This window comes from Lycium barbarum, chromosome 4, assembly GCF_019175385.1.
Source record: "Lycium barbarum isolate Lr01 chromosome 4, ASM1917538v2, whole genome shotgun sequence".
NCBI classification, from domain to species: Eukaryota; Viridiplantae; Streptophyta; class Magnoliopsida; order Solanales; family Solanaceae; genus Lycium; species Lycium barbarum.
Genome location: NC_083340.1, coordinates 147,106,669 through 147,121,576, shown reverse-complemented (window position 1 = coordinate 147,121,576; position 14,908 = coordinate 147,106,669). Strand labels below are relative to the sequence as shown.

Genomic DNA, 14,908 nt, shown 5'->3' with positions numbered 1-14,908 from the left:
ACGGAGTGCCTATTTCAGACCAAGAGAACTATCAACATTTTAATCGGTTGAGCCCTTTAAAGTTTAAATACGCTATGTCACATAATTAATATTACTTGTGTGAGACTTATTTTTATGAGACTAAAATGTAAATCCAGAATTTTTGAATTTAAAAGTGTAAAATGTAAGGTTCACTTTTTTTGTATCACACAAACAAAAACAAAAAAAAACACACACACACACAATAAATATCAAGCATGAGAAATCTTTTTTTTTTTTTTTGTATCGATATCCAAAACTGTAAAGGAACGCAATTTTATAGAAATTCGTGACATAATCTATTCATTCACGCTATGCTGTGTAGAAGTTGAAATATAATAGAAATTTTTAAAACATAAGAGAGAGAAATTTTTTAAAAGGCAAACAAGAAGCAGCTCATGTTCTACTTGTGGATCACAAATTTCTGGATTCAAAAGTGTAAGAGGTAGGTTTGCTGTCTTATCTTATAAAAAGAGCCTTATCGAATTGGTTGAAAAGGTGATCTATCAAATGGGGGTCTCAGATCCAAATACCCCTGTATGCTTTCTCGGTCGAGTTCGTTTTACGGAACTTGGACAATGCGGTTTATCTCGCTTGTGTGGTTTACAGGCTAGTACACTGAAGCAAGATTTATCTTGTGCGCTTTCTTGTTGAAAAAAAAAAGGTCCTTGCGATGCTAGTTGTATGAGACACATAGTCAAACTTTTCGATGACACTTGGCATTAGACAGTAGGGTACCCTTAGGGGTCGTTTGATAGGAGGATAAGTTATCCCATGTAGATGGAATTGGGTGGGATAAAATGAAATTACTAATCTATGTGGGATTAGTAATCCCACCTTATCCCACCTTTTATCTCATCTACATGAGATTAGATAAGATATCAAAAAAGTTATCCCACCAACCAAACATAAAATTAATTTCAATCGCATTGGATTAATAATCCAGCTCATCATATCCTTCTTACCAAATAACCCCTTAGATGTGAAGCTATAGTCACTGGCGTATTAGGAGTAACGCCTGACAGAGATATTTTATAAAGGAGCCACAGTAAGATTCTTTTTTAGTCAAAATTGTTCCAGTTAACAGCAATTGCCTTAAATGCCCTCAAAACCTGAATTTAATGCCAAGACGAAGCAGACATGTTCAACATACAAGAAGTAACACGTCGTGTCCCTAAAAGTACGACGTTCTTTCGGATAATATATGTGAAAGAATAATAACTACTCACCATTTCCTGGTATCAAGGGAAGGATTTGTGTTTTGTGGAGGAAGTTATTTCATTGTCCTTATTTTTATCATTTTCCCATTGAATGCTTTCAAGACATATACTTCTAAAAGTGTGTCGGGTTGAGTGTGTCTGGTCTTGATTTTTGTCCAGCTTAACAAAAAAAATTAAAAATTATTTTAACTTGAAAAAATTCATTAGGAATAACTTTTGTTATCGATCAACCATAAGTTCTAACTTTTACCGATAAAATAGAATTGGTGGTCAATTGAGCAGGTTTACTATCTTGAAATATACTGAATTTATGACTTACAACTTATGCCCAATGAACAATAAAAACTTTGCCTAGCTAATTTTTTTTAAGTAGAGGCTATCTTTTAAAAATCTTATTAAGCGGGGCCAGAAAAAATCAAGACCACGTGGGTGATTTGAACATAAGCTGCTTCTCCTGGCTCTTATTTATAGTACAAGTAAAGTAATCTAATAAAAAGTCTCTCGTTGGCTTCCTTGTTAGAAAAGTTAAAATTTATACTCACAAGTTGAGAGAGAATGTGGAAGTTGAAGATAGCAGAAGGGGAAGGGCCATGGCTGACAACTACAAACAATCACATAGGAAGACAGCACTGGGAATTTGATGAAAAAGCTGGAACTCCTCAAGAAATTGCTCAAATTGAGATGATGCGTCAAGAATTCAAAAGGCATAGATTTGTTCACAAACAAAGTGCTGACTTGTTCATGCGTATGCAGGTAATAAGACAGGCAGAGGCCAATTTAGAATTTAATTTTTACAAGATTTTCCATCCATTCAGAGTATATTTGTGTACTTTGGCTAACGGAAGGGTATATTCGATTACTTTGACTAACGAAAGGTATATTTAACCAATAAACTAAAGTAGAGGGGTATATTATATCCTTTTCCCTTTATATAACGTCTTGAGCATGACTAGCGAGTACCCTCATTTCCGTCACAAATTAGTCAATACTTAATTTCTAGCCAGGGGTTAATGTAGTCTAACTCGGCTACAAATTCATCTGAACCAATAACTTTTAGCACGGAGTATAATTTTACATGTAAAAACTAAAATCTCAATAAATATTAGATCAGAACCGATAATTTTAACATCACAATGAATTCAATACTGAAAATTTTAAAAGTTGAACCAATTAAATTTAAGTATCGGATCCGCTTCTGTTTCAAGCAAGATGATCACGTTAATCTTGATCTCGCCCTATCATCAAAATTTCTCTTAGAATACTCAATCAATTAGAGTTTGTGTCTCAATAAAATTAAAAAAAAAATAGAGTTTGTATAGATAATAACAACCTTTATTTCCTTATATATTTTTTTGCTATACCCTTTATATACAGCAAAATATATTGTGAACAGTGACTAACTATTACCTTCATGTATTCATGATATACTTGTGCAGCTAAGAAAAGAGAATTCATATGAACCTATTCCACCAGCAATGAAATTGGAAGAATCAGAAGATATAACAAAAGAAGCAGCGAAGATTACACTAAGAAGAGCTATTAATTTCTATTCATCAATTCAAGCTCATGATGGTCACTGGCCTGCTGAATCTGCTGGACCTTTGTTCTTTATACAACCTTTGGTAAATTATATTCCTTCTCCTTTGGAATTAATTATCAAAGTCTAATGTATCAATTTGGATATAGCTAAATTGAACAATCACAAAGACAAAATAATGTAATGTCAAAGGGAATATATTGCCAATAAAAGTGGTGGTAAATTTACGGTGGAGTGGTGCACTGCTTCATCCAGGGGCGCATGCAACCTTATAATACCGGATTCATTAATCTGAACTCAGTATTTTTTATGTTGAAAAAAAATGTGTATAAAAAATTCACTAAAATTGCAACAAATAATAAATATGAATGAATCCATAATAATAATATAATAAGTTCAATGTTATGAACTTTTAAGGCTGAACCTATGAATTAAATCCTGAATCCTTCTCTGCCACCATCCTTAACTAGAGGTTTCAGATTGGAGCCCTGGAAACAGAATCTCTTTGGCAGAGAATGTTGACTGATCTATGCAAATGACCCTTTTCTAGACTACCATTTAGAGTTTATCCTTATTTTAAAAGTTAATTGTGCAAATATAGCCCTTGAGAAATTACCCTTCCAGATAACGTTAGACTCGAGCCTAATATTTGCTCATGTATTGCTCAACCATATAGGCAATACATTAGACCATGATCTAACATTTTTGCATAAGATTTTCAATTTGCTCAAAAGAGAATTTTAAATTGTGGTCTAATAGGCCCATAAGTTGCAAAAGAAATAAAATAAGGATCATTCACTAAACAACTAATTCAAATAGGGACAGCTGACAAAAGTTTTACAATGTTTTAACCCCAAAAGTGAAACTTCTCTGCGCGAATCCAAATCAGTTTGGATCATAATATGGATACCGAATTAATTTTGTAAATGTGCAGGTTATGGCATTGTATGTTACAGGTGCTCTTAATACTGTTTTATCACAAGAACATCAAAAGGAGATTAAACGCTACCTTTACAATCATCAGGTTATTTTCCACTTCTGTCTCTTTTCTCTAGCTATAGTCATTTTGTAAAATGCTTACGGTACAATGAATTACAGTCTCTTTTTTACTTTATATATCTTAATTTGATTAGTTATAAAATCTAAGAAAATATGGAAGATTTTAAATTTTATGGTGTTAAACTAGAAACGTATGTAATATATTAAAATATTTTTGAATTTTGTGGTCTTAAACATGCAATAAAACAACACTAACTATTCAAAAACGACATTCTTTTTTAAACAAACTAAAAAGAAAAGTAAAACACTTGAATGAATTGAAACAAATAGATTAGAAGAGAAAATTGTAAAACTTCCATAGAAGGAAGAGACATTTAGTAGGCGTTTGACCATAGAAACCAAATATTTTTTCACTTTTTTTTGAACTTTTGAAGTTGGAGTTCAAGATGGAGTTGTATTTGCTTATGTTTTTGTAAAGAATATTTGGTTGTTTGAATGTACTTTTTCTAAAAAGCATTAAACATGACTTATACCCAATGTCTAAAGAACTAGCAAAATCACCCAACTTGATTAATTTACCTGAAACATACAACCAAATCTGCTCTAAAAAAGTAATATCTCATGATAGATAATCACATAATATCATAAATTGGATCCCATATAGTTTTTTTTACTACAAAAAAGTCATGATTAATATATTTTTCTCTTTTTTTATCTATCTGATAAATAAAAACTCAATTAAAAAGATCTGACCTGAGCAGACCTAAAATCCACACCGGTGGCACACTTGATCAAATTGAAACGGTGTCATTTGTATATAAAAAAAAAATGGGGTCAAATTTGAAAAAATAAAAATAAAAAAGTGAGATGGAATAAATTGAAAACAGGTTTTGAGGTCTTCTCCAAATTGTATTTGAAATTTTCATAGCCAAATGCTAATTTTCAAATAAAGTGAAAAAGAAATCCAAAAAAATGAATAATCATTATGGCCGAACGGCTCCTATATAGTTGAAAAACATTTTGCGCGTCTGCTAAATTATCAATGATTTCATTTATATTAACTTACAGTTTAGAGATAATTTTTTTAGGATTATTTGCACCGTCTAGCCTTTTTTATGCCACTCTTCAAAGTTATGTCCCTCGTCAGCTTCTCAAAGTAATTGAATGAATTCTTTTTTGCTGACAAATTTAATCCGTTGCTAACGGGGGACAAGAAATAAAAGAGTGGCATAAAAAGACCGTTTATGCAATCAATTATTACACAATTAATGCAATTTAACATGTTATAGAAGGTTATTAACTTTATTTTCAAGGTCACTATTTTCACTAGTTATGAATAGCCATCTTTAATTATCTTTTAAGTGAACAGACTGAAGATGGAGGGTGGGGATTTCATATAGAGGGTCACAGCACAATGTTTGGTTCAATACTTAGTTACATAGCATTGAGATTACTTGGTGAAGGACCAGAAGATGGTGAAGAAAATGCAGTGGCTAAAGGCCGTAAATGGATAGTTGATCATGGTGGTGCTATAGCTACTCCTTCTTGGGGAAAATTTTGGTTGGCGGTATGGATTGGATCACTCTCATTCTTATTTCTCATGATTTACCTTATGTATATTGACGATCTATTAATTATTTATATTATTGGTGAATTTTAGCTGACCTGTTCTAAAAAAGTCAAGGTATTTTAAATTGTCTGTTCACATAGACAAAATCAGGGAAAACCTCTGAAATTATTTCAACATCGAACCTTAGACATATAAGTTCCGAATCACGATAAGCTTATTTACTTTATTTTCTAAGTTATAATATCAGACATTCTATGATTAATTATCTGGTGTTGTTAACTTAACCTCATGATCTAAGTTAATAAATGAGATGTTCTTGATTTTGTCTAGATGCTTTTAAATGGGGGTGACAAAACTAGCTCGAAAGAATGACACGCTCAACTATTGCTTAAGTTTGGGCGGGTCATTTAATGCATTTCTTATTGACCTGTCCAATTTAGCACATCTAGAAGCTGGCTGGTTTTTTGCTAAATATATAGTCCAAACTGATCCATGAAAAATCATGTCAAGATAATTTTTAAAAAAATGTTTTTTTGTTTGATACGTGTTATATATAGCTATAATAAAGAAAGAACAAGTTTCTTTTTTCATTTTGTAAATAAGCAATTTATGAGAACAAAAAAGATATTAAAGCTTGATAAGAGTTTGGTGAATTGGGTTATGATCATGTTTAGCCCATCTTGACTGTTCCCTTCTCAGCCGTCCATGTACATTTAAGCGGGATATTAACCCGCCTATTTTGATCCATCCAAATTTAATCTGACATGCCTATTTAACATCCTATTTTAACAAATTTTTGGGAAAAAAAGAACTTAATTATCTAGTAAAACCATATATTCTTGGCAGGTGCTTGGAGTATATGAGTGGGAAGGTTGCAACCCAATGCCACCAGAGTTTTGGCTCCTCCCTACACAATTTCCTATTCATCCAGGTTGCCATTTTCATAAATCTTGCACATACATGTACACAAGCAAAAAGAAAGAATGAGCCATGAAACGTTAATTTTTTAAGAAAGAAATTCAAACAAATTAACTTATTTTTTCTTCAATGCAGGAAAAATGATGTGTTATTGTCGCTTAGTATATATGCCCATGTCATATTTATATGGAAAAAGGTTCGTAGGTACTATAACCAGTTTGGTGCAATCTTTGAGAGAGGAGATTCATTCTCAACCTTATCACGAAATTAATTGGAATAAAGCAAGGAGTACTTGTGCTAAGGTTAGTAGGATATCATTTTTCATTTCTTATCATTTCATTATATTTTTCCTTCTTTGTGCGCACTTCTATAAATGAATGGAAACCTTGAAACAATGGTAAAATTATCTTCGTGTAGCTTATTTGAAATCAGCCACTGATGTTTTTAGGCTGCCTATATTACATTCTATGAGATGTTGTTCTTCCCCAGACTCGATCCGTGGAGCAATGATAAAGTTATCTCCGTCTGACCTATATATAGGTTACGAGTTCGAACTGTGAAATGACCTTGATGTTTACATCAGGGTAGATTGTCTAATCACACATCATGGAATGTGGTCCTTCCCCGACCCGAGCGCTTGTGTCGGTGTAGGTTGCCTACATTACACCCCATGAGGTGCGGTCTTTTCCCAGACCTAAGCCTTGGCGCAATCGTAATTTATCTCTGTGTAACCTATAAGTAACATGCTTGAGCCGTGGGATGTTTGTGTCAGGATAGACTAGCTCTGTATGAACGTGGGATACTTCGTGTGCCAAACTGCTTTTTTTTTTACAACAACAACAACAACAAATAACAACATATCTAATCCTACAAAGTGAGTCTGGGAAGGATAGAATGTACTCAGACCTTACCCCTACCTTTAGGGAGGCTCGCTTTTTTTGTGCTTTAATAACATTTTGGACAATTCATAAAATGTGCTAACCATTTGTTGTATATGGCAATTAAAGGAGGATCTTTACTATCCACATCCATTGATACAAGATACATTGTGGGGATTCCTCCATCATGTTGCGGAACCAATTTTGACAAGATGGCCATTCAAAGCATTGAGGGAAAAGGCATTGAAACTAGCAATGGAACATATTCACTATGAGGACGAGAATAGCAGATACCTATGCATAGGCTGTGTGGAAAAGGTACCAAGTCATCTCAAAACCAGCTATTTTCACAAGAGTTAACTTCTGTACACTAATAACACTATAAAATAGCTTTTACATTATCAGTTTATCTGAAAGATCATAAATGAAGGTAATTGTAAGTAAATAGTGGGACCAATAATCTGAAAAATAAAGCAGATTACTAGCTATAATATCATATTCTGATAGTGCAAAATTGTTTATACGGTCAGTATACATAAATTAAATCCTATGACACACATAAAGTAGAACAAAATTAGCTAATATTAGAATAAAACAAAAACACAAAAATTCATGGAATTAATTACTTTTACTGATGCAGGTCTTGTGTCTCCTTGCTTGTTGGGTGGAAGATCCAAATTCAGAAGCATATAAACGCCACCTTGCTCGTTTACCAGATTATTATTGGATAGCAGAAGATGGCTTAAAATTTCAGGTTTATTTCTTTTTATATCTTGTTACTCATTTATAAAATCAAATTCTGTATGTTGATAGTGTAAAATCTTTTTATTTATATCTATAGTTTAATCTATTATAATAAGTTGTTTACGAATATATAAATTTGTTGATATATCGATGTATAAAAATTAAACTCTCGCCATTAAACAATATATTATTGTTGTAGTCCTTTGGTTGTCAACTGTGGGAAGCAGTTTTTTCAATCCAAGCAATTTTATCAAGTGATATTGCTCAAGAGTTTGGACAAACCATCAAGAAAGCACACAGCTTTCTTAAAGCATCACAGGTTCAATTATATAAAACAATTTCTAATTAGCTAAATATTTCCTTCTAACAATGTGTGATAACACATATCATATTTATTTATTTTATCCAATGCCCTATATTTCAAGGTCCAAGACAATCCTTCTGGGGACTTCAAAAAAATGTATAGGCACATAACTAAAGGTTCCTGGACATTTTCCATGCAAGATCATGGTTGGCAAGTTCCTGACTGCACTTCTGAAGGACTAAAGGTAAATTTTTGAACAATTGAAAAAAAAAAAAAACTTTTTTTTAGACCATTCATTATCCCCTACTCACTGACACGATTAATGCGAACTTGTGTGGGGTAAAACACTCTCTTTCAAGAAGTTTTTCATTCCGAGGAGTCGAACCTGAAACCTTTGGTTAAGGGTGGAGGGATCCCATCCATTTCACTATATCCTTTCTTGGTGAAAAATTAAAAAGTTTCACTCTCTTGCTTTTTCTTTTTAAACTTATATATTTTTCTTTCGTTAGAGTTAATTTTATTTTGCTAGATAATTTATTACAATGATATTCCTGTGCTTATTTTGCAGTGTGCACTTTCACTTTCACAAATGTCAACAGAACTTGTTGGGGAAAAAATTGAGACGAGTCGCTTATTTGATGCTGTAAATATTATTTTGTCACTGCAGGTAAATGTTAGCTTAATCAGATATCACAATGATTAAAATAAAACTTGTTCGTATCTCAAGAACGAAAAGTGCAAATTTAATTAGCTTTTTTCTTTCTTGATCATATAATGCCAATGCAGAGTGAAAATGGGGGCTTTCCAGCATGGGAACCTCAACGTGCATATCGGTGGTTGGAGGTGAATAATATAAATTTTTTTATATTCAAAATTGATAATGAACCTTTTACACGCCTCCTAAGAAATCATAAATAAGAAATGTTTTTCTTGCTAATTTACCCTTAACTCTTTTCAATAAATGTACACTATTATACTGGAGTATGTCTTATTCATACTGTTTACTTTTAAAAAGAGATTAATGTTAAGGGAAAAACGAAAAAAAAAAAATTCTATCTTGATTTTGTAAATTAACAAGTATATTGCGATGAATATTTGTATGGGATGTTGACAATTAATATGGGACGGGGGAAATAGAAGTTTTGTTACTTCCTCGATCCACTTTTACTTGTCCACAATACTAAAAATAGATGTCCTTTACTTGTTCAGTTGGAAAATCAAGAGATAATTTCTCTTTTTATAAGTATTTTACCCTTATTATTAGTACTATTTATTTCCCAAATATTGAATTTATTATAATTCAAAGAGTGATATAGTAAATTTATTATTTTAATAATTAATACTTTTTAAGGAGTGTGTCAAGTCAAAAATATACAAATAAAAATGGACGGAGTGAGTATTATTGCTAATATTGTCTAATCTTATGCAATTTTAGTATTATATATGTTGATTTTCGTTTGGTATTGACTTGTTTCCTCTTATTTAATTTGTGGGTATAAGAAGTTCAATCCTACAGAACTTTTCGAGGACGCCGTAATTGAGCGAGAGTAAGAATATTTGTGGATCCTATTTTTCAATTCTGTTTAATTTTGTAAATTTAATTACACGTCGTAAGCCTATATAACAAGAATTATTGACAAAAAATCTTATATTGAAATTGTTTTAACAATGAATTAATAATGAGATGGACTGAGCAATCTAAAGTGAATATTCATTGAGACGAAGTATGATATTAAGTGAAGAAAGGGTAATTTTAGGAAAAAGATCTTTTTTTTTAGATCTTTTTCCCCTTACACTTTAATATCATCGTAATTTTTTTGCTATCACTCTAGATTGTATATAACATTGTTGTATATTTAGATTCCCCTATTCTATTCCCTAAGTTAAGTAATTCTCTTGAGCCACCCACCATACACATTTATACATTGCTTTGGGCTAAGCTAAAAAAGACTATTTCAATATTTCAATGATGGCCCTCCATGGATTCACCTATATAAGCCGCGGCTAAAGTTGCAAAAATAAGAGCTTGAATACCACTTGTAAATAATCCAAGGAGCATGACAGGTATAGGTTGTTTCTTGTTGTAAGTGAATGCAACGAAAAGACCCGAAAATAACGAATAATGAAACAATTCATATATTGACATTTCGTGCTCACTAATATTAATTATACCACCATTATGTACAACTTTTTTTTTTAATTGTTTAATTTATTATGGATAGGTATGTGGAATGCACTTCATCAGCAATTCATTCTCTAACATTGTTTAAAAAGTTTCAACCTGGACATCGAACGAAGGAGATTGAAGCTTCAATTACCAAAGGTTTAGAATATATTGAAAACACACAAAATCTTGATGGCTCATGGTATGTATAAAAAGATTTTTCAAGTACTATTTGAGAGTACTTTACTTTTTAAACTCTTCGATAATAAGTTTCAGTGACTATAAATTAGTCACGAGAAGGAGCGGATGCAGCTTGCCGATATCGGGTTCATATATATATATATATAAAAAGTTTCAACCTGGACATCGAACGAAGGAGATTGAAGCTTCAATTACAAAAGGTTTAGAATATTTTGAAAACACACAAAATCTTGATGGCTCATGGTATGTATAAAAAGATTTTTCAAGTACTCGATAATAAGTTTCAGTGACTATATATATATATATATGAACCCGACATCTATACATATATGTATACATATATATATATATATATATATATATATATATATATATATATATATCCAGTACTTTCAGCATAGAGTACAAATTTATGTATATGTAATAAATAATAGATATGAATCTATAACTTTAAAATTATAATGATTTTAATACTAAGAACTTTAAAGATTTAACCCATAAAGCTATGCTTAAATATTCAATCCGCCTTTGGTCACGAGAAGTATTTTGTGACGATTTTAGTTGACTCAGAAGGTCCAATTTTTGTAGAGTTTGTAGTCATTTAACTATCAACTGAGTTAATAACCAATTTTCATGGAATAAATAGAATCCCTTAAAAAAAGGTATCAAACTTAGTTTGAGCCTTGAGACTGAAAAACTTCATCTTGGTAGGAAGGCCTCCCCTTTAATGGACCTTACGTGTTGCTAGAAGCAGATTCATGATTTGAACTTTACATGAGTTCCGAATTGTAGGACAGTTGTGCATATTTAGTGGATTTTTAACACAGATTCAAGGTTCTAGCCAAGGTTATTTGAGTTCTATTGAACCCATTAGTTAAAGTTTACTTCGGATCCTGCGCGGTGTGAATTCAAATTAGTCAGATCAATAAATTACGAATATGAAATGATTATATACCAAAAAGAAAAGTTAAACTTTTAATATGTAACATGAAAGGTATGGTTGCTGGGGAATATGCTATACATATGGAACATGGTATGCAGTAGATGGATTAGTAGCTTGTGGAAAAACATATCGTAGTTGTCATGCACTTCAAAAAGCATGTGACTTTTTGCTGTCGAAGCAATTACAAGATGGTGGATGGGGTGAGAGTTATCTGTCCAGTACATGCAAGGTAAAAGATATGTGATATATTTGTCCATTATTTACATTATCAGTATATAAAATCAAAGTCGATCTTTAACTTTATTTTTCTATTTTGCAATAGGTTTATACGAACCTCGAAGGTGATCAATCAAATTTGGTTCAAACTTCATGGGCATTGTTAACTCTCATTAATGCTGGCCAGGTTTGTATGAGTTGTGCTAAGGAGTCATACATGTTTTTCCGATATGTCATATTTAGCCTATAAATATATTATACTCCATCTGTTTCTAAATAAATGTTGTTTTTGACTTTTCATTTAGTTTCAAAATAAGTGACATTTTAGTATTTCAAGAAGAAATTAATCTTATTCTTTCAAAATTACTTTTATTTACATAATCAAGGATCATTAAGTAGTTTTTTTTTTCTAAGCATTTAATTAAGAGTAAGTTAGTAAAAACATTCCAATTTTCTAGGGGCGAGCACTTTCTTAAGGAGTGCGCATAAGTTGAAAAAATCACTTCTTATGAAACGGAGGAAGTAACATGTTTAAATTTGGACAAAATAGACTGAATATATATATATATATATATATATATTGGAGGGTTATTATTTGTGTTATTACACCAGGTGACCACTTTTGTGGGATAAAGTGCATCCCAAACTTAAAGATGGAATATCCCATCTTATCTCATTAATTCTGGGATTATTTTATCTAAATTAGTCCCAAAGGATGGGATAAATTAGTCTCAGAATTATAATCCCGGGATAATTTTTTCTACGTACCAAACGACCCCTTATTCTCATAATTAAGTCGTCCACATTTTCAAATTAAAACCCGTGGTCTTAATATTAATCTTGAATTTTATAGTGACCACTTTCAAATTTTAGGCCACTTGTCTAACTCTGAAAGAAATGTCAAATTTCTAAGTATAGGGCACAAAAGTAGCTATTTGTGTAAATCAAACTTTACTTTGGGTGTAGCCTATATCTAAAAGTGGGAGACAATTTAGATGCACATGTAGTCCAAGTTGATCCATAAGAATTATTAAGACAAAGAAAATTAAGTTTTCTTTTGGTTTGTCTCATATAATCATGATAAATAAAGGGAAAGTAAAACATTTAGTTGCACAAAATATGTTACGTACAATTTAAGTTCAAAATAAGCATAAAACCTATATATTTATTCCATCAAGATGAAAAGGTAAGAAATATATTGTGTTTGTTAATGTTGCAATAATATCTTCTTTTGTTTTTTCAGTGTGAAATTGATCCCACACCAATACATCGTGGAATAAGATTGTTAATAAATTCACAAATGGAAGATGGTGACTTTCCTCAACAGGTAAAAGATTAAAAGATAGGATTTGCACAAAATTTAATTCCATTGATGCATTTTTTTATTGATTTCTAAATAATTACCAACAATTTTCTTTGTTCTTAATGATTTACAGGGAATAACTGGTGCATTTATGAAAAATTGCACCTTGAACTATTCATCATATAGGAATATCTTCCCAATATGGGCTCTTGGTGAATATTACAAACGTCTTATGAAACTAAAGGGGATTTGATATGGTTGCTTATCAAATAATATGAATATGCACAATAAAATAAGGAGTCGTTTTACTTTTAAAATATGTAATATATCAAATTATTTCGTTTTATTCTTATGTATATCTTGATACACGTAGATATTTGAAAATGTGTCATAATATGTGTGAGAGTTAATGACAGACATACGATTTAAGTTATGAGTTCTCAAGCGCCACTATTCTTAGAGTCAAAACACTATTACTTATATAAAAATATTAGTAATTCAAAAATATATTAACTGAGCACCCAATCTCAAAAATAATCTTTAAATTAAAAATAGTTGAGCACCCGTAAGGTAAAAAATCTGAATTTGCCATTGGTGAGAGTAACATATATTCTAGCTATACAACAATAGCTACTCCATTATCAAGATAAACTTGATTTTCACCCTTAAATTGCAAGTTGCTAATCCTTATTTCTTCATTCACGTTATTGTCATCTAATGGAATTAGAATTTAAATTATTGGAGATCAAAATTGTCATTGGTTGTAAAATTGTTAGAAGTTGTGTATTCACCAAACAGTATATGAGAGACCTAGTTGTCTATCAGTTCTCTGATGCAGTGGATTACGTAAATCATACAAGATTTTACCGTGGAAAATTCCGTGCTCAAGGTATTAAAAGCCACGACCTACCACGCAGGATTTCAACTCCACTAACACCGATCAACTTCAGATTACAACTCTTGCAACCTAGGAATTAACTCACATAATCCCTCAACCCTTACAATACACCTTATTGTAAGCAACTCTTGACTACCTCTAGCCAAGCGAACTAATACACCTATACTAACCCCTGGCCTAATGTACCACTCAGAAGCTTAAGTAGGTAAACCTCCTTCAAACAACTTCTGAGAATTTAACTAATACACCTACACTAACTCTAGCCTAATATACCACTCAAAAGCTACAAACAACTTCTGAGAATTCAAAATACCTACAAACAACTTCTTAAAAGAGAAGAGTAGCTTTACAAATTTATAGAACAAAAGACAAATACTCAAACAAACCTAAGGACTTAAAATATCTTCAGTGGTGAGAACTGGTCCTTCTGTTCGTTAGAGCTTTGTTCTTGAGAGCACCTCATGAGGTGGAGACTTGCACTTAGGTTATGAGTAATTTGATTGTGCAAGAAGAATTTTCACTTCAACATGATGTTGTATATGTAGAAAGAAAGAGTGAAGATGACAGCCCATAAACTTTGGACCATTGGTCAAGCCACTCTGCTGATGTATTGCTGCATTGCTACAATGTCAGCAGCTTTACAGTTGTACAATTGACCAAGTAATAGCTGAATTTGGTCCCTCTGAAAACATATGTGGTTCTTCATATCCTATAGCTTGTGTAAAGTGACTGATAGTATCTGATTCTTCAAGAAGCATGTTAACATATCAACACATGAAATATACCAAATTCAACAGGTGAACCTAATCATATCTGATTCCTTAAGATTTGTCAAATCATCAAAACATAAGATAGCATAGCTTATCAAATATTTAAAGGACTAAATATGCTTAGTGTTATATTTACAGGATAGTATTAGGCTTATTCCCAAACAAAGTATCAATTATGTCATATCTCGAATGAACGTCGACATCTTTCCTAATAACAGATCCGAA

General features: G+C 31.8%; 1 protein-coding gene across 2 annotated transcripts; it reads left to right on the top strand.

Moving 5' to 3' along the window:
- The first annotated feature begins 1,744 nt into the window (after positions 1 to 1,744).
- Positions 1,745 to 13,824, top strand: LOC132636945 (lupeol synthase-like). 2 transcript variants are annotated; one of them, XM_060354046.1, is made up of 18 exons: positions 1,745 to 1,991; positions 2,675 to 2,860; positions 3,710 to 3,799; positions 5,144 to 5,341; positions 6,191 to 6,275; positions 6,398 to 6,564; positions 7,270 to 7,458; positions 7,781 to 7,894; positions 8,084 to 8,203; positions 8,310 to 8,432; positions 8,757 to 8,855; positions 8,975 to 9,031; positions 9,692 to 9,735; positions 10,411 to 10,554; positions 11,548 to 11,725; positions 11,819 to 11,899; positions 12,956 to 13,039; positions 13,149 to 13,824. In XM_060354046.1, the coding sequence occupies exons 1-18, from the start codon at positions 1,794 to 1,796 to the stop codon at positions 13,266 to 13,268; spliced, it is 2,277 nt and encodes a 758-aa protein (XP_060210029.1). In that variant the 5' UTR covers positions 1,745 to 1,793; the 3' UTR covers positions 13,269 to 13,824. The 2 variants fall into 2 exon arrangements, with proteins under 2 accessions (XP_060210029.1, XP_060210027.1); XM_060354044.1 differs by having other exon boundaries at positions 9,689 to 9,735; positions 13,149 to 13,823.
- The last annotated feature ends 1,084 nt before the right edge of the window (positions 13,825 to 14,908 follow it).

What these genes read in the sequence shown, in the direction of transcription:
- LOC132636945 (XM_060354044.1), top strand. Translation starts at nt 1,794, where the DNA reads ATGTGGAAGTTGAAGATAGCAGAAGGGGAAGGGCCATGGCTGACAACT. An exon ending in CAAGGAGTACTTGTGCTAAG is followed by an intron (nt 6,565 to 7,269) that starts GTTAGTAGGATA and finishes TGGCAATTAAAG; the next exon opens with GAGGATCTTTACTATCCACA. An exon ending in GTGCATATCGGTGGTTGGAG is followed by an intron (nt 9,032 to 9,688) that starts GTGAATAATATA and finishes TGTGGGTATAAG; the next exon opens with AAGTTCAATCCTACAGAACT.